This window comes from Colossoma macropomum, unplaced genomic scaffold, assembly GCF_904425465.1.
Source record: "Colossoma macropomum unplaced genomic scaffold, Colossoma_macropomum, whole genome shotgun sequence".
Lineage (NCBI taxonomy): Eukaryota > Metazoa > Chordata > Actinopteri > Characiformes > Serrasalmidae > Colossoma > Colossoma macropomum.
The window spans coordinates 13,755,170-13,780,343 of NW_023494798.1; the positions used below are offsets into that span (position 1 = coordinate 13,755,170).

The following is a 25,174-nucleotide window of genomic DNA, read 5'->3' on the forward strand; positions in this document are numbered from 1 at the left end:
GCTGGCTGACCGCAGTCGACCATGCTTGAGGACAGCACTGGTGCTGCATAAACATGGGCTCATGGTGAGTGGAGCCCAGCACCGCTAGGCCATACGGCAGCAGCAGGGCTGCAGGCCCAGTCCCATCAGCCCCGGCACAGGCTCATTACAGACGCCACCTTTAATCTACATTCCATTCATAATTCACCACCCTGCTGAACGCCAGTGTTCTCCACGGCCTTCCTCCTCTATCTCTCTCTCGCAGTCTCTCTCTATTGTTCTCTTTCTCCCTCTTATGCCTAGTCTTAAGCCATGCATATATTCCATTCATTGACCACAGTGCAGCACAGGCAGCAGGAGGCTTAGGTCTTCCCGACGCCTTTATCAGATATGACCTTGCTTCCCCTTTCTTCCCTCCTGAGCTCTCGCCTATCGATTGGACTCAATTATAGACTGGAGGGAGCGCATTTGCGCAATAAGGAAGCCACACAGTGTCGTCAGTAGTGAGTTTTGTTAACAAGTAGTTTTCTCAACTCGCCTCCTCTGGTTACATGTATTAAGTTGAAAGAGAGTGAATGACTGGGCTTTCCTTTGCACTAGGGATGATGGGCAACATAGCAACATGTTATCATTATTGTGATACATAACACACTTTTCAGAGCATAGAGGGTTCTTCTAGAACATTGATCAACTGCATTTATCATCAAAACAGGTTTAGACTAATTATAGAGGGCCTGTAAATGATAACAACTACTGTATAGTAACTGCATAAATTGCATAGTAAGAAGAAGCTGATTGTTTTATTAAATCATTCATGTCCGCATCTGACTGTATCATGATAAGGAAAAATGCAGAACTTTCACAGTTTCGTCTAAAGTGGTAAAATATTTATACCACTGACTTTTGCATTACATGTATTACATATCATTTTTAGACCCATAAAGTACAGGTTATTTATTTTTCAGAAGATATTTCTGAGCAGAATAGATGTACGTGAATCCACCTAAGGAATGAGAAAGTCAAAGGAAAATAAATGAAACAGGAGTTCCCAAACTGAAGTTCAAAATATTTTTAGAAGATAGAAAGAAAATGGGACAACTATGCAAGACCTGGTAGACCAGCACAACTGTCACTGTCAGATAGACAGTCTTTAAACCTTTCATCTTTCAGAGAGAGGAGAAAATCAAGCTCCACTTTTGCTTCAGATATGATAAAATGCACAAGTGTTTCTGTCCATCCTTCCACTGTGAGAAGGCAACACTGAGTCTGAAAGAATGTGTAGCTGTCAATAATATTGAGAAAAGGAAACAGACAAAAAAATGAATTGCAAATCAAACAAAGAAGCTGCTGGTGTTCTCAGAACAATGGTCTGACAACCTTGGAGTCCAGACCTCAAGTGAATGTGTGTAGGATTATTTGGATCATGAAAAGCAGAAAAATGCAATCAATTTAAAGACTGAACTTATATCCCTGCAGATTTCAATGAAAAACTGAAAGTAACTCTCACAAAAAGAATGGAAACTTTAAAAATAGCAAAGCATAGACATGGTAAATACTAATATTTTGTTATCATATTTAGTTGGTAATTGCATTTGTGTAATTTGCCTTTAAGTATTCAGATTAATAAATTGAACCTAATAGCCGTTTAGACCGAAAGTTAAATAAAATAAATGAATGGTGGCCTCTGACTTTTACACTTCACTGTAGATCAGTCATCCCATGTGACCAGAACACTGAATATCATATGATACATTAAGTGATTAAAAACTCACTTTTTAGCCTCATGATTTGATTCGATTTGAAACATTTCTTCAAATGTATGCTCAGGTCAGGTAAGAGGACATAGGAACCAAAGGAAATGTAACATTTCAGATGTGGACATGGGATTATATATTTTTAGCAGTTGTTTGATTTTTTTTTCTCTCTTGCTCTCTCTGTCTCTCTCTCACTCACTCACTGTGTCTTACATCTCAGGTTGGCAGGGTGTGGACTGCTCCATCTTGTGCTCCAGTGGAACATGGGGTCTGGGCTGTAACCAAACCTGCGCGTGTGTTAACGGGGCGGCCTGTGACCCCATGGATGGATCTTGCTCCTGTGCGCCGGGCTGGAGGGGCGAACACTGCCAGCTACCTTGCCCTGTGAGTGTGTCTTCACCAGCTATAGAGACAGTTATCTCTGTCTGTTGCAGCATATCCATGCTGACAGTGTTCAGTGTTTTGCTGATATAGATTTGTTTGTGCGCATGTATGTCAGGATGGCACCTACGGGTTGGATTGTCGGGAACACTGTGACTGTAACCATGCCGACGGATGTGACCCAGTCAGTGGTTATTGCCATTGTTTGGCAGGTTGGACAGGTGAGTTACAGCATGCTATGGCAGCACTCGCTTTATGCCAATAAACACTGTCATTAATTGATAGATGATAGCTAAACCTAGCAGGAGAGCCCACACATACAACAGCAGTGGCTCCAACAGCATGTAGGGAGAATTAAACCAGCTAGCCTGTAGCAACAGGTGTAAGAATCATTTTCATTCCTCTCTGATATCAGTAAGATCTGTGGAATCCTTAACGTAAGGAAAATGTGGCAAATTTGTATTCATGACTATATGGATTTGCACCGAGCTTCTGTTAAACATTACTATAACAATTTGTTCTGCTGCTAACTGATACTTCACATTATCCTGTTCCTTAAAGTCTAGGTACAGACTTGGCCCCAGTTAAATGTCCTGTTCACTTTGACATTTTTCAAACATTAAACTGAACAGGCTAAATTAAAATTTATTTGACACAATTACTGCATTGTAATAAACTCTTAATGCGGCTTGCATAATACCATTAATTATACTGCTTAGCCTTCTTGCTGCCAAACCACTGTTAGAACAGATCTGTATCTTATTTTCCTTTCTGTATGGCATTCAGGCCAGTGAAAACTACAATGTAAACTACAACTAATCACAGTAAATTTGAAATACTGCCTGAAGGCAGCACCATATAGCCATTCTTTGAGCAACAGAGTTTTATAATGGCTGCCTGTTTTAAACATGCCATATAATTACCCTGTGCTCACTCAGGAAGGAGCTAACAGCCATGTGGACGCACGCAGAGCAGGCTTTCAAACTGTGCTAAACCCTTCTGTGATATAAAAGTGGCTGACACTGGGTCTGTATGTCCGTGTTAGCAGAGCCAGAGAGAGAAACAGGCTCATCTCCTGTGTTCAGTAGAAGGCTTGTGCTGAAGAGGTTATGCCTGCAGGGGCTATGTCTCCCTCCACCCAGGCACCTGTTCTGGGAAAGGATTCTGCTTTTATTAGTGGCAAGAAGTGAGCCAGCCGCTCAAATATCTCACGCTCTGAATCCTGCCTCGGTCTCGGACATCTGCCTGGCCTAATGGACTCACCGGGGTGCAAATGGGCCCAAGAGACACACAGAGCATGTAAAGAGATACATGGTGCATGGTGGTGATTTATGGGACGTGCACAGAAACACAGTCCTGGAAGGACATACCGAACAAGAGAAAAGGGTATGGAGGCCCCAGTTTGGTGTTTGTATGTGCGCAAGGGAAAAGAGTTAAGCAAGAGAACAAGAAAGAGAGGGGAAAGAGTACAACTGGAAATCAAAATTCATTACTTTTATGGTGTCATATGAATTGCTTTGATACCAGAAAATTATGTCTCATTCAGTAACAGATTTCAGTACCCAAGTAGTCAATATTGTCAGTGACAGTGAGGCTGCAAGCATTGCTTATTCCGAAATCTAGACTGGTGATTGGCTGTAATACCATAAATGAAGTGATAAAAACTAAAAGTCATAATAGAAAAATATAAGAAAAACAACACTGTAATAACTGCTGGAGCCATTGCTTAAGTGTAAACGTGTTTCATATACAGATTTACTTTGGCTGGTTTCCATTTACACTTTTCACTAAAATGCATCCCCAGTGTGACCAGATGAGATCTGATTTTATATGTCATTTCCATGTTATTTTTGTTTACTTTTCCCGATTACGATACAAGTCAACAGGCTTGGCTCGAACATTTTCATCAGCCCAACATGCAAGACTCTTAGATTGAGGATAAAGCCAGCCTCATGCATCCCCATCTTTTGTTTACTTGTTTATCCTGTTACTCAGGAGGTGCATTTCCACTCACATAGTTGTATATGATGAAAACACATTCCGTTTACACTTGTGTTAAATGTTGTCATGATGCATCTCTGACCACCTCCAAATGTGATTTGAGTGATCCAATCATAATCCACTCACAATACAAACTGAGGGTGTTTACTCCTGGCTTTTCACATGTTGATGCAAGGTGTAAACAAGCCCATTATGTCACCAAAGAGGACTAAAGTGATTTTCTATACAGAACGTACAGAGGGTACAGTAATTATTAAATAAAATTTGATATTGAACATTTTTTACATAATTCTAACTGTATTTGGTTCAGAAAGAATATGGTCGCAGTCAAAACACCCTGTGTCTCTGACTTTTTGCATAATTCAAAAATACCAGTTATCCTTTGCATTGTGTTACAATTTCATTATAAATGGGACAGTAGAAATGGTCAAAAGTTACATTGACTTACATTAAAAGTGAAAGGTTTTTTGTTTCTTCTGTAAATTTATTATTTTGGATATATGAGGTTTTCTTCCTACAGTGACGATGCTGTCTTGCAACCCTCAGATCAAAAACAATGATGACTAATATGGCAATTTTAACACCCTTACCATATTGATACTAGTATCAACAAAAATAAGAACCCTACCCAGCAAGTGGGTTATAATAAGACATGGTAAATCATGAATGCTAATAAATATGATATTACAGATAGTTCGAGAGCAGCTTGAGAGGAAGGTGAAGAGGAAAAGCAAGATGGATGTGCTGCTCCTGAGGGAGGAGTTGGCGTAGTACCCGGTAGTGGTGTAGAGGTAGAAGGACTGAAGGAGAGAACGGACTGAAAGTGGAGGTGTGCCTTAGGATAGACAGGTTGAGAATATATTTTGTCAAAGGAGAGTAGAATGGGAAAAGAAAGAGATTAAATGCTCAGTCAGAGAGAAAGCGTATGTGTGTGTGTCAATGAGTGTGCATGCGGAGTAATTGAGAGGGAAAGAAGGAAAGACAGGAAGAGGACAGCAGGGATCTGGTGTTCGGAGAGCTGCAGAACAAGAGAATTGGAATGTAGCACTGCGCATACTGCAAGCTCTGTGTTGAATTGTTCATAGTTCAGTATACGGTATTACACTGTATACATATATCTGAAGTATCTGTTACATCTCAGTCAGGTGTCTTTTTTGGGATACATATATTCTTTTTTTTGTATTACAGAAAAATACAGACACAGAAAAATCAGTCCTCTCCACAATATTCCCTTGTGCAGATGAACCTAATAAAATATTTACCATTATTTTACCGACATACTCACCCCCTGCGCTCACACACTACACTATTCATTCATTCACCAAAGTCCTAATGAATATGTTACATAACCTGAATGTAGAAAGCATGTGCAGCATTCATAATTTTACATATTCAAAGGACATTTTTAGGGCTTTTATGCATGTTTTACATGCATGTGCATTCCCCCATGTGTATGTGTGTGTGTAAGTTGTGGTATGCAGAGGAATGACTTGTGTGTGATGGTACTGTCCATTCACCTCTTACTAATTGGCTACTGGTAGCACTGAGATGTTTTTACTCTTTATTTTATATTTAGAGGCTTTGCCTCAGTCACTCCTATATTTCTTTCTTTCTATATTTTTTTCCCTTTTTTCCTTCTATTTTTCTTATTTCTTGCTTTCTTTCTGTTTGACTTTTCCCTTGTTTTCTTTCTTGCTTGGTTTCTTTCTTTTTCTTTCCTTTTCCTGCTTTCTGTTTTTGTTTCTTGCTTTTTTCTTTCTGTCTTTCTTATTCTGTCCTACTTTCTGTATGTCTTTCTTGTTTTTTCTTCCTTCCTTTTTTGCTCTTGTCCTTCATTGATTTTCATCTTCCTTCCTTCTTTCTTTCTTTCTTGCTTACTTACTTTTCTATTTAACTTTCTCACTTAAATTCTTCCTTGCTTGTTTTCTTTCTTTTTCTTTCTTTCTTTCTTGCTTGCTTACTTTCTTGCTTGCTTTTAGCGTTTTTCTCTTTCTTTCCAGCACTCTTCTTCTCTCTCACTCAGCTCCACAGACTCTCTGTTTGTCACCATTAGGCAGTCGCCGCTCTTTTCTATTCTAATTCATTGCTGACAGTAAAGGCAGAAAGGGTGGTGTTTTTTTTCTGCCCAGGCCAACAGAAGCTCAAACAGGCTTGCCCCCTCTTTGAAGCACTCTGGCTGGGCTTGTCTTAATCGCCTGCCCCAGCAGCCCCCATGTCGTCAATATGCCCCCCCTCACCACTGCCACCTCTCCGCTCCCTCACAAAGGCTGTGCAGGTATGGAGGCCGTCCTCAGAGTTTGGAGCCAGTTCTAATTCAAAGCCGAGCCACTAATGCCACTTTAATGGCTGCGCCACTCGCTTGGAGAAGTCTCCGTCAAAGGAAATTTCAAATGAGGGCTCCTGAGAAAAGGCTGCTGCTTGAAAGGGTGCTTAGAATGTGTGTGTGTGTGTGTGTGTGTGTGTGTGTGTGTGTGTGTGTGTGTGTGAGAATGAGAAAAGAAAAGGCTAGAGAGTACATACAGTTATATATGGTCGTGCAAGTGAGTGTGTATGCTGAACTCTACACTTTCTTCTCAGCTTTTGTATATAAAGCATAGCTCACCTTAGCTGTAAAGGGGCCAGTGTGGTTTGCCTTTTTTTCTACTCTTTCTCTATATTCTATGTGATTTCTGTGCTATTTTACATTCTAAGTTTATCACTGCGTATGAGTATATGTGTGTGCTTGTATGCGTGGTCAAAAGTAGGCCTGTAGCAATCATAAGATTTTGGCTGATTATTAATTTTCATATACATAATTGCAAATAAACATTTAATTTTCTTTTTTTGAAAGGTGTTATTAACAAATGTCAAATAAACAAACATTACCCATGGCTGCCCTCTAAAGATGTTATTAACTAACAGCAAATTAACGAACATTACTCACCAGTTTTCTAAAGGTGTTATTAACTAACAGCAAACAAACAAACATTACTCACTGCGTCTCACTAACGGTATCATTGAACAAACATCAAATAAACAAATATAACCCACTGCTGCCCTTAAAGTTTTATTAACAAACATCAAATAAAAAAAACATTACTCACCACTGTCCTCTAAAGGTATTAACAAACATCAAATCAACAAACAGTACTCACTGCTGCCCCCTACAAGTGTTCTAGCACCAGTCAGAAGTTAGAACTTTTTTTTTTGTTCGTAAGACCCATGACCTGCCTCAATAAATGCCTTTTTGCTTTCTTTTATTTATGTGAATTTGTCTCAACCCAGCGACTAAAAACGCACTCACATCACCTTTTTTTGCGACGTAAACATATGTTGTGAAAGCTAACAACTGTGGACAATAATTGCGGCCGGCTTAAATAATTGTGGTGAACTCAAGTAATTGCGATCAGGCGATTATGAAATCATTGTGACAGGCCTAGTTAAAAGTGACCTCTTTTTGGCCGCATTACATGTGGACTTCTGACACTGCACTTCAGCATTTGCAATTCAGGCCGTCCATCTCTTCTGTTTGTGTGTGTGTGTGTGTGTGTGTGTGTGTCCCTGTTGGACCTCTCCCTTGCTACTCTCCACACAAGCCCTAGCGCAGCTGAAAGAGAATGGCAGAGGAGGCCGGGCCGCTCGGGGGACTCGGCCCTGTTAATGAACACGCTGCACTGGCAGGGAGGCCCAGTCTGATCAAAAATACATACGGAGCAGAGCACAGCGCCGCAGCCAAGAGACGGCTGAACCCACACAACCCGCGCTTTCAAAACCGGGACTGATGTCTTCAGAGTGTGCCGCCACTCAGCTCCGAGTGTATACACACAGACACACACCCTCTTGAGTGTCAGCTTAGCCTCACTCTCGGACGCTCATACACAAATGCACTTATATAGAGTACGCAAGCGATGCTGTAGACCACTCCTGTCCTGTCCCACTGGCTCCTTGTTTTTTGCAGAGATGCTGAGAGATCTGATGCTGTCACAGCTTCCAAAAAATGTAAAAAATAAAACACTGCCGCTGGTTTTCTCTGCCCCTCCCATGCACTTCTCCTCTTCACTGCCTGCAAGCACTTTTGATTTTGTTTTTGTTTTCCTATATGCCAGTTTTCTGCGTCTGTGGCCTCTGTGTGTTCAATTTGTCCAGAAAAGAGTCTCTCAGAGACTGTGTGCCTATGTGTTTTTTTTTTCAATAGGGATCCACTGTGACAACGTCTGCCCTCAGGGTTTCTGGGGGCCCAACTGCTCCATGACCTGCTCGTGCCAGAACGGAGGCTCTTGCTCCCCCGAGGATGGCACCTGCGTGTGCGCTCCAGGCTACCGCGGCACCTCCTGCAAAAGAAGTAAGCCTTTCCCTCTGAGGCTCTCTCTCTTTCTCTCTCTCGCTCATAAGAGCTCACTATCTCAGGTCCCTTGACATGCAAGTCTCTTGGTTTAACCGTCCTAGGTTTGCAATGGCGTATGCCTCTATTTTCATTTTCTTAAACTACAGTACTGTGCAATTTGTTTAATTTATAATCAAAACAGCCATTAGGAACAATTATTATTCAGCATCAAGAGAAAAACATTAAAACATATTTTTCACAGAATAATACAACATAATATACCTTTTTTATTTAGTCTGTCCACGCTTTGCCATAATTACAGCTTCCATTCTTTTTGGGAGACTTGCTTTCAGCTTTTCATAGATATATATAGGGATTTTTTTTCCACACCTCAAAGGTTCAGTCTTAAAAGGTGCTGGTTGCATTTTCTGCTTCTCACGCTCCAAGTAATCCTAAACACATTCACTAAGAGTTTGATTTTCAAGTTTTCTTTTTTTTTTTGTCTGTTTCCTTTTTTCAGTAACAGCTTCTTGACAGCTACACATTCTTTCAGACCCATAGCTTTGTCTTCTCACTGTGGAAGGATGGACAGAAACACCTGTGGATTTTTTTCAGATCTGATGTAAGAGTGGAGCTTGATTTTCTGCTCTCTCTTGAAAGATGAAAGCTTTAGGTACTGTTTACTGATGGTGACAGTTTTGGTGGTTGACCAGGTCTTGCATGTTAGTAGTCCTCTATGTCTTTTAATCCTTTTTTGAACTCCAGTTCTGGAATCTTGTGTTTTTTCACTTATTTTCCTTTGACTTTCCTCTTCCTTATTCAGGTGGATTAATTTGCAGTATATCTAATCTCATCAGAAATATCTCCTGAAAAAGTTGTTGTTAACCCCTTCAAATCCCAGGATTATTACATACTAAGGCTTATTACCTACAGCAACTTGAACGCCAACTGGTTGAGCTACTCTTATGCTATAGAAGTGTCTAATAAAACTTTTTGCCTGCTGGCAGGCCCTGACCTGTTAAGGGGTTAATGGCTGTTTTGATTAGAAATGAGTGTTCTCTGACTTACACACTGTACCGTATGTCTCACTTATAAATCACTGAAACAAGCAGAGCCATTCTTTTGAAAATGCAGATTGCTACCCATCAGTCTATAAATTTTTGTTCAGAAGCAGAAGAGGAGATTTTTTAGGATTTGAATTTAATAAAAAGTTATTGTGTATACAGTCTTGTGTATAATGTCCTTGACATTTTTTGAATGTTGCCACCATTTCAGAACTGTGTAATTAATTTTGTAAGTCTGTAATAATATAGCAAAACTGAACAGCAGTAATCACTCTAGACCTCTAACTGTTAATATTGTTGAAGCAAGCAAGATCAGATGGTGCACATCAGGGAGGGTCATGTCCAGTACATCCGGATGCTGGCTCTTGAGGAGTCGAGTGTGGGGTGGCCCAGAGAAGGCTGAGGAGAACAGCACTCAGCTCTCGGTTATAAATGTGGGCACGCAAACCCTTCATCATGGAGCAGATCTTAATCACTCCAGCCACACTCATGGCCCTCTGTCCCGGATAGAGGCCGGGGGGCCGCGGGTGGCCTTCATCAGAGAAGCCTCTCACAGCCTCTCTCCTCTCTCTACCAGCATGCTCAAATGATAAGCCTGCTGATTGCTGGCCATTTTCAAGGGGTCAAAACCCATAAATAGAAGCTGGCGACACAAATATGTACAAGTTTGGGAGGAGAAAGGGGAGGTATGTGTGTATATGTGAGTACGTGTGTGTGTTTAGGGATTAGAGAGCGGAGAGAAAGGGGACGTGATTAATCTTCCCCACACTGCTCACTGTTCTACAATTATCTTAATTACAAAGGGTCCACCGCCCACAGAAGGAAAGGTCAGCCCGTGCTGCTTTCCCTCACTACTTAACGCTACAGCAATTAAAGCAAATCAAGATCCTAATGAAGAAAAATGAGTGAGGAGCAGCACTTCCAGACAGGCCTGAGTGACGGAGAGAGGCCAGGTCTTTGCACTCTGCGTGACAATGAGCTGGACAATAAGAAAAAACAAAGCCCCTAATTCAGTGCTCTCCGCCTCAGTCCTCAAGCCTATTCTATCCATTGTTTAGATTATTTTGGATGATAGCTATCATTAACATTTTAAGACTGTTTCTGATGCTAAGACATTGTAACTGCTGAAATACAGATGTTCATCATTGAATCATAAACTACAGTGGATCTAAAATACTTGAACTTATTTTAGCAGACTTGCTTTGCACTTGCTTTCATTCCTTTTTTTCATTTCATTTGCTCTAGTTTCTCTTATAGTTTCTCCATGGACCTCAATGCTAATGGAACTGATAAATATTAATGGCCAACAGCTACTTGTTTATTTGTGTGACACTTTCTGCTTTCTTCCTTCCAATATCTTTCTATCCCTTAACCCTTATAAGTTGAGTAATTAATGTCGTTTCACTATACCATTTAAATATAATTACAAAATTATTTGATTAATTGCATGGCTAGTTACATGAGGCATTACATTTATATTCAATTTACATTCTGTATTGTCACATTCTAGGCTGCGCTTCAGACATTTTTCTGTTTCGGTGCCAACAAATGTTGTTTTCTTTCAGCAAAACAAGATGATACGCATGGCGATTACTTTCCATCAAATTTACATCAGTACAAAATATCTCCTCTTCTACTTGCAAACACAAACATGGTATCAATGGAAAGTCTATAATCAGTATTTCCAACAAAATTTCTTTGCTTGATTTAATGAGCAACGAGTGAGAAATAACTAATATGAAACCATGATAGGTGTCGACCTCTAAAGACAGTAACCCTGATAATCATATCTTCCAAAGCGTATAAATTCACTGATACCCATATAGTACAAGTCTAACGTTTAAGTCCTTGGCAACAACATGAACACTCACAGATGAAGCGAATACCGTTGATTATCTCAACAACAGCACATATCAAGGTCTGGGATATATTAGATGGTAAGTCTGTTCCCGTAGTTGACATTTTGGCATCAAGACCTGAGCGACTTTGACAACGGCCAAATTATAATGGCTAGCACCTACAAAAGCACCTACAGTGGGCACGAAAAAGTCAGAACTGGACCTAGGAGCAATAGAGGAAGGTCGCCTAGTCTGATGAATCCCATTTTCTTTTACATCAAATTAATGGCCAGGTACATGTGCACTGTTTACCTGGAGGAATGACAGCACCAGGATGCACTGTGGGAAGTGTGATGCTCTTGCCAGTGTTCTGCTGGCATTCATGTGGACATCAATTTGACACAAACCACCAACCTAAACATCATTGCACACCAGGTACACCCCTCTTTCAGCAGGATAATGCGCTGTGCCACACAGCACACATTGTTCAGGAATGGTTTGAGGAACACGATGAAGAGTTCAAGGTGTTGCCCTGGCCTCCAAATTTCCCAGATCTTAGTCCGATCAAGCATCTGTAAGATGTGTGGGAACAAGAAGTCTGATCCGCAGCGGCTCCACCTCGCAGTTCACAGGACTTAAAGGATCTGCTGCTAATGTCTTGGTGGCAGATATCACAGAATTCCTTCAGAGGTCTTGTAGAGTCCTCATCTCGGCAGATCAGAGCTGTTTTGAGAGTTGTGTTCTACAATGGCCTAACAATACAAAAAATGTCATGGCTTTCTTTTACAGTCCCTTAAGTTCCAAGTATTAACCAGCTAAGGAACTACGTAATTATTTGGGGTAAAATAATGGTGAACTTCAATTGCATTGAAGTTCCCAGCAAGTTTTGGGTATTTACTGGTTAAGTATGTGGTACAAGCTCCACAGTGTTGTGCAGTCATTTTGGGTAAAAAGTACTCTGTAGATATATGACATAAAACACAAATATAGTACAAACAGTCTTACATAGTATATATCTGTCTAATACCTATAAATGAACCTGAATGTGTTTGCTTGCACGAGAGAGGGAGAGTGAGATGATAAGCTAAAAATTGCTCACGGGTTTTGAAATATTAGCTTATCTGATTAGTCTGGCCTAGTCTTCAGTTCACATATAGAGTGACCTGCATTGAAATAGCAGAGCTAGCTGTCACATAGTGGACAGAAAAATGAGTCTACTGACCTCAAGTTCACTTTGGAGAACAAGCATTCCATGTAGCCCTTTTCCCACAGCCAAGAACAGCTCCAAGCTGTCCTTTTCCGCAATTTAATGTGTTTTCTTTTTCTTTTTCAGGCAAACATTGGCACTATTATACAGAGGGATTTGATTTACATGGCTTTTTCAGCCAAAAAAAGAAAGCGCATCTAGAGAATGTCATCATTTTCTTACATTGTAGATCTATCACCTGTAAAATCTTTATGGTTTAATCTGACGTGCAGCAAAATTGAATTCGCTCAGTCTGACATGGAGTTTGTCCAAGCTTTTATTTGCAGCATGTTGGGCAATGTGACATGCAGTAAACATATAAGATTGCTGTAATTATACAGTGTAAATCAGGCTTAATTCTAATTAAGCATAAAGTGAGAAACAAATCTGTATGTGACAGAATTTGTGTTTTGTTGTTACTCTTAAGGGTTAATCATCTTTTCTTTTGTTATCTCCTTTGACTGGTCCTCTTCTCTTTTTTTATCTCCTTCTTTCTGATCTTTTCTCCCTCTTTTCTGTGGCAGTCTGTTCTCCTGGGTTCTACGGCCACCGCTGCAGTCAGAACTGCCCTCAGTGTGTGCACAGCACAGGTCCATGCCATCACATCACAGGCCACTGTGAATGCTTGTCCGGTTTTTTTGGCCCACTGTGCAACCAAGGCAAGTGACTCTACTTTCTTTGTTTCTTCCACCCCCTCTCTTTCTGTCTGTCTCTCTCTGCCCTCTGTTCCCCACAGATCCTTGGAGGCCTTTGTTACAGATCATATCAATGGAAAGAGTTAAGAGGGAAAAGTTCTCTGTACTGAGAACACAAAGACTAATGGATTGCACGTATCCACCGTTTAAACTGTCTCTCGTCCAGCTGATGCAACAACTGTTCATACACATCAAGTTTATTACAGAGAATGATGACAGCTTTTGATGCATGCCTTTAGTGAAAAGACATCATGTTAAAACCCAAATCACCTGCAGAGGCGCATATTACATGTTAAACTATGACAACGTTATAAGACAGTTAATGACCTGGTTTAGTTGTGATCATCCTGCGCTGTGCCATATATCCTTGGCCTGGTACAGTATGGTACTGAGTGGGACCTGGGGCACGGTGCCCATCTGCGACATACTGAGCTGACTCTGCGCCTCCACCACAATGCAGATAATTGGCATTATCACTGACTCTCTGACAAATAACCTTCAGAGGAAATCTGAATATTGCTGAGGCCACTCTTTCTGGCTGAGACAAACAGTGAAGAGTCAGGTCGATACCGCAGCATTCTTGTTCAATGCACTTGAACAAGAGAGGCAAAGGAAGACAAGCAAGCAAACTCATAGGCAGGCAAGACAATTTGGTTGGTGCAATACTCAGCAGCCTGGAAGATCTGAATATTACCTGAAGCATAAAAGAGATAAAATTGGTTTATTTGTGTTTTCACATTTGACCACACATGATTCAACACTTGAGCTTGGGAGTTAGCCCAAGGGTCCATATACTACATTTTTTGTATAATGTGCATTTGTGCATTTACCCTAGAGGTTCACTTCTAACATTTTGGGGGTTTTCTGTACCAAAAATTGTCATAATTCTTTTTCATTTTTCATAATACCTTATAATTATTATGACCATTTTCCATCCTCTTTTTATCCCTTAAAATTAAATAGGCTGTTTTTGTTACTGTACCTTTAAGACTGTTATAAGGTTAGATGACTCCTGTTCTGGTTGACTGTCATGAATTGTGCCTCCTTAGAAAAGCACTAAGTAGAATTTCAGTATGAATGGGCAGGGCTAAACTGCTGTAGGGTATCTGTAAAATAGTTGGTTCTCATGACATCACAACAACAGTTAATTCAAAATAGGCTGTTTTTGCAGCACAGTTTGCATATGTAGACTATATGAACTGAGTAGTGAACGATACAAACTTTAAACTTGAACACTGTTTATATATTACCTCAAACTCCTTTATTTCAAACACAGCAAGGGAAATTCAGGTATCCACAATACGGGCCCTTTAAAATCAACTGTGTTAGAGCGCTGATACTTTAGGATATATATGTCTCAGATTCTGTAGCTCAAACTCAGCAGCTTTGTTTTTTGAGCTTTTACTTTTACTTAGCTCTCTGAGTTCAGTCTGGCACCTTTGCCTCTCAGCCTGTCTGTGCATATGGGCATTACTAATAAGTGGTGAGAAAAAAATTTTCCAACTGATTGGTCATCCATTGTTTGTTGCTTTCAAGCTCTGAGCTCATTACTGCCACTTCTCAATCACTTTATCAGCCGAGACAGCTCTACTGTTCACCAGAAGCTGATGAGTGGAGTAGTGTAAAAACAGCAGAAAAGCAAAAAAACACTGCAGCAATAGAGTTTGTGCTTCATTCTGTAGTGGGTGGTATGCCCATTTAGGGAAATCCTGGTCTAAGTGGTTTTGAATGAATGAACAGCATTTTTGCAAAAAACCCCAAATTTCACCCTGTGATGAATAAAAATGTTCTAAAGCTGATATGTTTTGTCTTGTGTACACTTTTCCCCTAAGTGTCACTTGATCATGTGATATGAGGTTTTTAAGAACAAGAATATGAATACTGCTACATTCGTGCTCCAGACAAGCTAAAACCCCTGCTCATTGAAACAATGTCACATTAAAGTAGGTCTAATACCATACTTCAGCCTTATTCTAACAACACCAGCTACCCAAACTTTAGGCTACCACTAGAAAAGCAACATAACCGCCAGTCAATTAAATGTGAATTCATGCAGTGTTAGCTTGCATGTAGCAATACCCGTATTTCTACTACTTAACTATTCATAATTCAGACCATCCAGTGATATTCAGAAGAAAACATGTCGACTTCAGAACATTTTTATGTACCACACAGTGTAATGGAGGTAATTTTTAAGAATGCCATTTATTTTTACCATAGCATGAAAAGCTTAGACCTAAAGTTTCTTAAATGGGCATGTCACCAACAACAAAATCTTCGACTTCGGAGGTCTTTGTATACACACCATTAAACTTACAAGGATGCTCAAACCAGACAACTAACTTAAAGCCTTAACTAAGCATATCCATGTTCATGCATAACTTGATTGGCTTGGCTATATTGCATACATGAAAGCATGTCAGTTGTTCTGAAAGACAGGGCTATGTGACATCGTTAAAGTCATGTCAATAATTCAACATCACACTCTCAGTGAATATAAATCAGTGACAGCACTGTTACATTTTACGGATAGAAGTAATGCAGGGGTCTCCAGCATTTCCTGATGCTTTAACTATTCTGCAAAGATGAAGCCTTTGACAAGCTATTAATAAGTCATTCCCCCTCCAGCATTTGAAGTCTGTATTTGTAATTCTAAGTTAGGAGAGACAATTGAAACAGGCAGTACTCCTTCTGGACAGGAAATTGTGCTTAGGTGAGATACTAGACGAACGATTGAGTGTCCTGAAATGTCTCAGTTTTTGCTTGCGCTTATTTAACAGGTTTTGATCCTGACTTGTAAATTCTCAAGCCACAACAGAAGGGGTCATTTGTCTCGTTAGCACTTGTGAAGTACAGATCAACACTGTTTTTGAATTTTACAACTAGGTACAGGATGAAAGTCATGTTACCTAGCAACAAATAAGGTAGAAAATAGCATATTACCCAGGGACTTTATTGTAGGTTTCTCCTTAAAGATTGGCTGTCCTTCTGTTCAGCTTTATGCATGACATGCATGCTGGAACACAGCTCATTCATACAACGCTGCATCTTGCTGGTATAACATTATGGTATTACATAGCTGTAGAAAAAATGTGCTCATCATTTTCCAATATTGCTCTGCAAACTATTCTTCAGCATGTTGTGTACTACAGGTTAGAGCACCTGTCACTGATTCTAGACACTGCAGAGTTTAGCGTTCTGCCTCATTAAGTGCATCTGATTCAATTCATCAGCTAATTAGCCAAGCCTTCGTGACTTGAATTCAGAGTGTAAGAAGAGGGAAAACACTCATCTCTGCAAAGCTGTGGCCTGCTAGGAAATGAGTTTGACCTAATATCAGAGGCGAGAGGATCCTCAAACTCTCATATTGTTACTTTTGTGAAATAATGACTTGTACTGAATAATTTATAGAACTGCAGCAGAGCATCTTAGTACATCCAGGATCTGTCAGCACAGGAATTGAAGTTTGTTCTTGTCTTTATGATGCACTCTCTGTCTAAAACAATACAACTCCAAATTTGGAGGTGTGACCAGCTGCAAAGTAGATGCTGTCACCATCATAACATAATAAACTAAAAAGGAATCAGAGATCAGTAACTCAATATAATATTAGAGCTGCTGAGTGTTCAAATAATGGACTTCACATGTCCGTGATCTACCCGTCATTAGATGAAAGCCAGAGTTCTCAAACATTAGCTGCAAAATTATTAGATCTCTAAAATGACAGCTTGTCTTCCATTTTGCACTTTTTACTCACCTTTCAGAGTCTGTTGAGAAGAGTCTTTTGAGAAGACTGTTTTTATGCGGGGAAGGCTCAGACTTTTAGGGCTGAACCACACCAGTTGGCAGCGTCACTAACCAGTGCCACTGATGCAGGGTTGTTTACGTTGCCTGGGAGACACCACTGTCAATCATTTTGTGTTCTGACACACCCACACAGTTCTGAGCAGGCAGCAGGTCTGAATCTTTGAATCATTTGTCTATTATTAAACTGAATTCATTTATATATATTTTTTCTGAGGCGTATCTTTACTATCAAAAAAAAAAAAAATTACACATTTCAAACCATGTTGACAGGGGCTTTGAGAAGATTACGAAATCAATATATGACAGCCAGTAACTGACATTTAGTATTGTTGGCCATATTTTTGCTTACAAAGCAGTTTTTTGAAAAGTGGCAACTACAAATAGATGATTCAGATTTTTAGAATATTTACAGATTTGTCTGTATTTGACCGATTTGGGACCTTTCTGAACTCCTGCAAGAAAACATTGTGCAGCCCACTGCTGGATGACACTGTTAAAATAGCACTGTTGGATTACTGTAGTAAAATTGTATCTCTTGGATCTTGTAATTTGTGCTGCCTTCACTATGTTCAATTCTACTTAACACTAACTCAGTCAAGACACTAAGGCCTTCATTGTTTTTAAACATTGGAATAGGCTTCATTGTGGTTCTTTTGCTTCCATTCAGGAGCCTCCAGCTCTGTCCCCTTGTGTTGGAAAATAGCCATGGTCAGTACTCTGTGCTTTTGCAACCCTGATAATGACTCAAGGATCACATTATCAAAATTCAGCCGGAACTCAGCATTAATCATGAAACAATGCTATACTGTTATTACTGTGTAATACTATGACATACATATTTGTATTAATATTCTGACTTCGCCAAACTGAGACAAACTGACATAATTTGTTCCACAATGTGATTTATGTTCATTGACAGTTGTTTGAACAAAGGGTCCCTAGGCCCTCTTCCACTGCTGAAGAAGAGAAAATATTGATTATGGGGTAACAGAACTACAGACATACACGTGATTTAAGTTGAGTTTTGGGTCAATGAGGCAGATTTCCAGCTCAAACTAATGAACCTTAACATCTACCTCCTGTCCCACAGCACCCAACTGAGGGTAGACTTCTAAATGAAATATAGATACAACTTCTCATAATAATTAACTAGTCTTTTCATGAATTAGGGAAAGGCAGTGGGCATATATAGAATTCACTTTCATGGCTTTCAGAGCTGTCTCATGAATAAATGTTTAATATGTTAAAGGAGAAAAAGGATAGAGTCGGGGAAAGTAGGGGAAAGAAACCATACTGCCGTTAATTTGTCCGGATGATCATTACTGGAAGAAAGGCAGGGCTCAGGGGAACCGTCAGTAGTTTGGAGTGTGTTGGCGTCCTAGGCCTTACCAAGTCCACGCTCACGTGTCCAGGAAAGCTCTAATGAAGCTTGGCCAGGCCGAGGAACGATGCTGAGAAATAAAGCCGAGACTGTGCCCCACAACCAAAGGAGCAGCGGAGCTCCCTCTGGCTAATAAGAACCTGCTTTGAGGGAGTTGAAAGAGCCCTTTCCTCAAGGAGAGAGGAGGGCCGTGGAGATATGATTATTAAAATAAGCCGCTGTCACAAAGATTTAATTTCAACTTTTCTTTAAAAGGAGACACCTTATCTGATTCCATTGTGCCGTCCCATTTTTCCTACATGGCAGAGGCGGCTGTTTACCCAGCGGTGGGGTCTCTCCTTGTCTTTGGTGAAGGGGCAAGACCCCATTGTATGTACCTGATTGAATCCCCCACTGCCCTCCTCCCCCAAACCAAGAGTAGAGGAGTAGAGGAAGAAAAAAAAGACCTGATGGAACTTTAATCTGAAATGAAATCTCTAATTGAGTAGAGTGTCAGAAGGCGGCTGAAATATTCGTTTTATTAAAAATGTACACAAGCTCTATTTTAATTCCGTGGCACATCAGTCGTCCTTGTTCTTGCGCACGGCGAGTAGAGGTGGCACAGATGGATAAACGGGGGCACTGATAGATGTGCAATGCTCTGCTCTGAAGCCTTATGAAACAATGCCACATGGCTACCGTTCACACGGCCCCATTCTAGTGTCTTGCATTGCAAATGCTCTGGCTCTGGGAAATGTCATGTGCGTCGTTGTGGCACGTGAATGGTTAAGTGAAACCCAGTTGAGAATCTGTCATCTTGAAGAGTTTACTTCTAATCCTAATTTAACATTAATGAACAGACAGAAGACCGAACAAGGCCTTGATGAACTCAGAGCACAGTTAGGCACACCCATATATTTCAAATATTGCCAGAGTCGAAAATTCAAACAGATCAACTGTTCTCTAATAGAGCTAATTATAACTCCCGGTGAATTTAGTGGGAATTAAAGCAGTAGTTCTGATTCTAATTAGGGCTGCATGATACGGACTAAATACAATATCATTACTATATTGCTACATACTGCGATATACCTTTCAATATATATTCAAAACATATCAGTGCATCACTGATGTGCTGTAGTTAAAGACTGGCCTGCATTACTTTTGACCAAAATTTTTTCTGTTTGTTTGATTATATGAGTGGCTTCCTTCATCCAAAACTCCTAACAACTTCTGTGATTTGATTTTTTTTTTAATTTGCATATTAAACACACGTGTGTTATTAATTTACATTACATGCAAATGTAATGTAAATTAATTTTGCATATTGAACACATCTGTGATCCAGAGTGACTTACAATTTAATTTTGTCATAGAGACAGACAACTTTAGCATTAGGAGTCCAAGGGCTCTTATTGCTCTAGGGTGTGTGCTTTATCAAGTAGAGAATCAAACCCCAATCTGCTGCATGGAGGGTAACCCAGTATTCTAAATCAACCACAGAAATGTACAGTGGCAGGTTTTTCTCCCACATGAAAAGCATATGTTTATACACTACAACAAGCTCTTTATTCCACGACAAAGGAGTTTTTGTTTTTGTGTGATATGGGACCTTTAATGTGTTTATTTAGCTAGGTTTATATCAACATAATTTTATGTGTATTTTGGCTTATTGAATAAAAAAGATTTTATAGAAATGGCAGATATCGAATAGCATTGCCAAACTTTGTGATAGCTGTTTGCCGGTAAAAAAGAAATGCGAAAATTATGAAGGAAAGGTACATGCAGAATAAATACTGTGAATGCAAAGTCATCTGACTGATTAGGTGTTTCTGTTTTTGCCTGGTTGTAGGAAAAAAACATGACTGAATAAGGCAGCAGGTACCTGTGAACTGACAAAGAAATGAAAACAAACTTTTTCCCCCTTTGATTAGATAAAGGTAAGTTATAATTTCATCGTCAGTCCACAGGTACCTGCTGCCTTATTCTGATATTATGGTTATATTAGACCATACAAGACAGTTATGTTTGCATCTGTCTTGTCTCTGTGTTCTTATGAGGTAAAACGCAGCTGTAAAGTGAATGCAAAGAGAAGCTGCTCAACAATAGAGGTTTTTGTGTAAATATGCTCCATATTTCTCATAAGTGTTTTTACAGATGTGATGTTGAGAGTTTAATTCTCTTGTACAGAGCTGATGGAAACGCAGCCTTATTTGCATATTTCTTTGCAACATTTTACTTTGACAGGTCGATAAAAACCAGGCTAATGTCTGTGACTTGGTGATAGAGCAGTGTAATCAGATATCGGCGATGAATGGCAAGTTATCTGACACTGATCCTTGACAGGCAGCAATGGCCCATTTGATTTAAATTTGATTTCAACAAGTTTTTCAAATGAGATTTTTAACAAGTAAATACTGCGATAATCATTTCCTAGATATCACCCAGCCATAATCTGTGTCTGTGTCTGGGGTGTAAATTTATCTGGCAACCTTGATGTCCAAGTCACATGTATGTTTTACAATTAGTCCTGTTCCATCTTGTCCTGTCCTAACATACCCTACATGTAGATCTTCTCTCAGCAGTGGGAAGTGTTAGTTGTAAGAAAAAGTAAGTGAACACATCCTCTGCAGAGAACACACTTAAATATCACATTTTTCTGCAAATTTTAATGCCCAATTTCTGTTTATTTGCTGACTTTAACATATTGGAAAAAAAACTGCATAAGATATTAAATGTGCCACAGATTTTGCATAGGTCACATTTTATCTTGGTCTGTAGGTCTATTTTTTCCCAATATGTAAAATTCAGCCAGTAAACAGAAACTGGACATAAAAATGTGCAGAATGTGTTCTCTGTAGAAATTGTGTGCTGATTTTCACTTGTAACATGTAGTTTGTCCATGGGTGCCCAGATTTTTGCATTTGACTGTATATTGGGATATAGTCGTGCGCTGAGTGTGTTGTGTGTTTGCAGTGTGTCCCAGTGGACGGTTTGGAAAGGCCTGTGCTGAAGTGTGCTTCTGCACCAACAACGGCACCTGCAACCCCATTGATGGCTCCTGCCAGTGCTTCCCTGGCTGGATTGGAGATGACTGTTCGCAGAGTATGAATAAATTAAGTACTCTGAATTTCTGTCAGTGCTTCTCTCACTCTCTCTTTCCCTCTACCCCCCCTATTCCTTCTTGTTTGTCTCATTTCCTTTCTTCTTCATTCTCTTTCCCTCTCTCTCTCTCTCTCTCTCTCTCTCTCTCTCTCTCTCTCTCTTTCTCTCTCTATCTGTCTGTCTACCTCTATCTCTGTGTGTCTTTCTCTCACTCTCAATGTCTTTTTTTTTACCTCATTCCCTTTCTTTCATTCTGGCTCTCTTATCCTCTCCCATGTCCACCTAATGTCAAGCCAGCGCATAAATCATCATCACGGCCATATTTCTTTCTAAAATGACCCACGAGCACCACTGATGGAAACCGACCGTTTCCTCCATAAATTACCTCCTAGCACGCTTTCAATGATTTACACCGCTTCAGAGTAGAGATATGAAACTGAGGCGCGAGCCACAATGCCTTACAGAATTTATAGCCCGCTACTAGAGGCAGTGGCTAACCCTTTATTTATGTCGAGGTGAAGAGATGCACAAGTGAAGAATATGTCTTTCAGTGACAGTTTCATTATTTGTATTGAAAAGCGAGAAGAAAATGTGGGTTTTTTTTAAATAATGTTGATATTTTTCTTGGCTCGCGGCACATATCCTAGTAGGTTTAAATCAGTTCTCCAGATTTCACTTGCAATTCTGATTTCATTATCTGATTGACATTCTGTCTTGGCAGTAAGTGCCATATATTAAAATGTGAACACAAGAGATACACAAACATTCATACAGATAATACAGCACAGCTGGCTACATTAGGCCTATTGTGTGTGCTGAGACACACAGGTTTACATACTGTATCAGGTCTATGAGCGCCTGTTCTTGCATATACATGTGTATGAGAGCCTTCATTTGACAGTGTTTCTGGCATCTGCAGCGTGTCCAATAGGCCAGTGGGGACCTGACTGCCTGAACTCATGCAACTGTCACAACGGAGCCCAGTGTAGTCCCTACGATGGAGAGTGCAGGTGCAGCCCCGGCTGGACTGGCCTGTACTGCACACAGCGTGAGTCTCTCTCTCTCTCTCGTACACACAAACCTCTCACAAACAAACGCACACATGCAAATGCTCCACATCACTCACAGTCAAACAGTGACACCTGCTGGCATTCCAGTGGAACCACATGAGATGTTATAAATCAAAAAGGAAGTAAATTAGAATCATTTTGTAGGCATCTCAAAATGGCACAGCCCTGAAATGCAAAAGTGATTTTCAAATAAATCACACATTTAATTATGATCTCACTTTTCTCATGTCACGATAAATATACCAACAGTGTCCAGATGGTGCAAACAACTGTCTTAACTGCAGCCTTTCATTCGACAGTAATCTGTCACCCATGGTCATTAAATCAATCATTTATGTAATCTTGACGAAACCTCTTTTGTTTCCACTGTGTTTTCATTCATTTTTTATATCAGCAGTGGTGCGTGCTCCATTTTACTCGAAGGATGATGAAATCAGTTTGTGTTTTGCTGCAATGTTTTGCTCCAATGGGCTCATTAGCTTAGTGTCCTTACTGTGTGAACCGTGTATGTATGGGTACGTCTAAGCAGTGCAAAGGACTGTTCCACTAATGCGGCATAATTAACTCACATTCTTTAATAGACATTAAATAATTGCACTCTTTTGTGCCATCTGGTTGCACTGGCTTTGATAATGTAGGCTCTCATGTTTGACATTGTTAATGCCGTCAGTAAACTTTGTGGGCCAATTTACTAGACTCCGCTTAGGCCTCAACCTAGACTCAAAAGTGTTTTCAGTAGTGAATCACCATTGGCATTGCAGTTTAGTCAAAAATAGACTTGGACTAGACTAAATCTTTATATGTGAAAGCGTCTACATACAGTGCCCCCCCCCCCAAAAAAAAGAAAATAAATAAATAAATTTGGACATTTGTGTCATATTTAAAAGTGTATTAAAGGATAAATCCACCCATTTTTCAAATTATATGTGTAATAAAACCATTAAGATATAAACTAAATCATTCAGAGTGGTTTGGTGTAAGATGCTGCATTCTAAAGAAGCTTGATGAGTTTTTTTTCACAGTGGTGGTGATTGGAATCAGACATTTGATGTTTAGTTCCCCTAAAAGCTCACACACAGAAAGTAACTACATGAAGTAGTCATGAATATACTGCCTGATGCCTAAAACATTGTTGTGTCACGGTATATGGAGATAATGCAGGGCATTGCAAGGCAAACAGTTGCCAAAGAAAACATTTTTTGGGATTTACCACTAATTTTAGCATTACACATGACACATATAGATACAATAGTCAAATGAGATGGCAAAACTGGTGTTGTAGACATCTCAAGCTCTGGTTCCTGTCACCACCACTGTAAAGAAAAAAGAGCAGTTTCTTTGTAACCACTCTTATTTTGTTTACATTTTAATCATTGAATTGTGCAAAAACTCTGAAAAATCAGAATTCTCATTATGTTGGGAAACAAAATGTCAAACCAAGTGGTATTTATTTCAAACAGACCATTGCAAGACTGTCATTTTCTTTTTGCCAAAGTATTCTTTCAAAAGGCAGCTGGTGTGTTTTTTTTTCAGACTTCTGCAGGTTTGCATCCAAAATGTCTTTGTATACTCCTAAGTTCATGATCCTATCAATGAACACTCGCTCACCAACAACACTGTAAGAAATACAGTCCCAGATTTTGATGTTTCCACCTCTGTGTTTTTTCCAGTTCCCGTTGGAGCTCTTCTCCAGGCTTTCTCCACACAAAGAGCCTACCATTGTTCTGATTTTGTGTTAAATGTGTTTCTCTCTGAAACAGACAATGACACATTTCATGAAATAAACTAAAGAACCTCTTTTTTAAAGTTTTCCAGTGGTTAACGTGTCCAAATACTTTTCTTTGCTGTATATTGTAAGTTGTAAAAGTGCTAAAGTTTTCTCTTTTTCTCTCTCCGTTTCTCTCTCTCACACAGGCTGCCCCTCAGGCTTCTATGGGCGAGACTGTGCTGAAGTGTGCCGCTGTCAGAATGGAGCGGACTGTGACCACATCACTGGCCAGTGTGCCTGTCGCACTGGCTTCATTGGGGCCAGCTGTGAGCAAAGTAAGACCACTTTGTGCTTGTGAATGTGTTAAAGTCACCAAATTCTGCAAATCTGACAATGCTCTTGTGATGAAAGTGTGTGTAATCTATAACCGCAGTGCATTAACTGTGTGCTTGTGTGTGTATTGCTCTTTCTGTAGAGTGTCCTCCTGGGACGTTTGGCTATGGCTGTCAGCAGCTATGTGAGTGTATGAACAATGCTACCTGTGACTATGTGACTGGAACCTGCTACTGCAGCCCTGGATACAAAGGGATTCGCTGTGACCAGGGTAATCACAGCTCTCTTACACTCACACACACGCACACACATTAAATCTCATTCAGCCACTATTATTTTGCAGTTCTTTCGAATAAACTTAGAGTTGCCAGTTTATCAGATACACTTGCAGAATAATACACCTGTGCAGAAATCAGAGACCACCTTTCATTTATTTAATTTCCTGTCAAAACAGCCATTAGGTCATTTATTTTCCAGGAGTTATTTCTGAGGAGATTAGACATAGCATAATCCACTTGAACTACAGAACT

The 25,174-nt window shown here is 40.0% G+C and overlaps 1 protein-coding gene across 1 annotated transcript in view; it reads left to right on the forward strand.

Moving 5' to 3' along the window:
• megf11 (multiple EGF-like-domains 11) overlaps positions 1-25,174 on the forward strand; it is a 116,298-nt gene that overhangs the window by 77,717 nt on the left and 13,407 nt on the right. The window contains exons 12-19 of the mRNA XM_036584599.1: positions 1,954-2,117; positions 2,233-2,335; positions 8,290-8,436; positions 13,091-13,225; positions 21,405-21,533; positions 22,453-22,581; positions 24,518-24,646; positions 24,787-24,915. Coding sequence (XP_036440492.1) covers positions 1,954-2,117; positions 2,233-2,335; positions 8,290-8,436; positions 13,091-13,225; positions 21,405-21,533; positions 22,453-22,581; positions 24,518-24,646; positions 24,787-24,915 — 1,065 coding nt within the window. The remainder of the gene's footprint in view (positions 1-1,953; positions 2,118-2,232; positions 2,336-8,289; positions 8,437-13,090; positions 13,226-21,404; positions 21,534-22,452; positions 22,582-24,517; positions 24,647-24,786; positions 24,916-25,174) is intronic.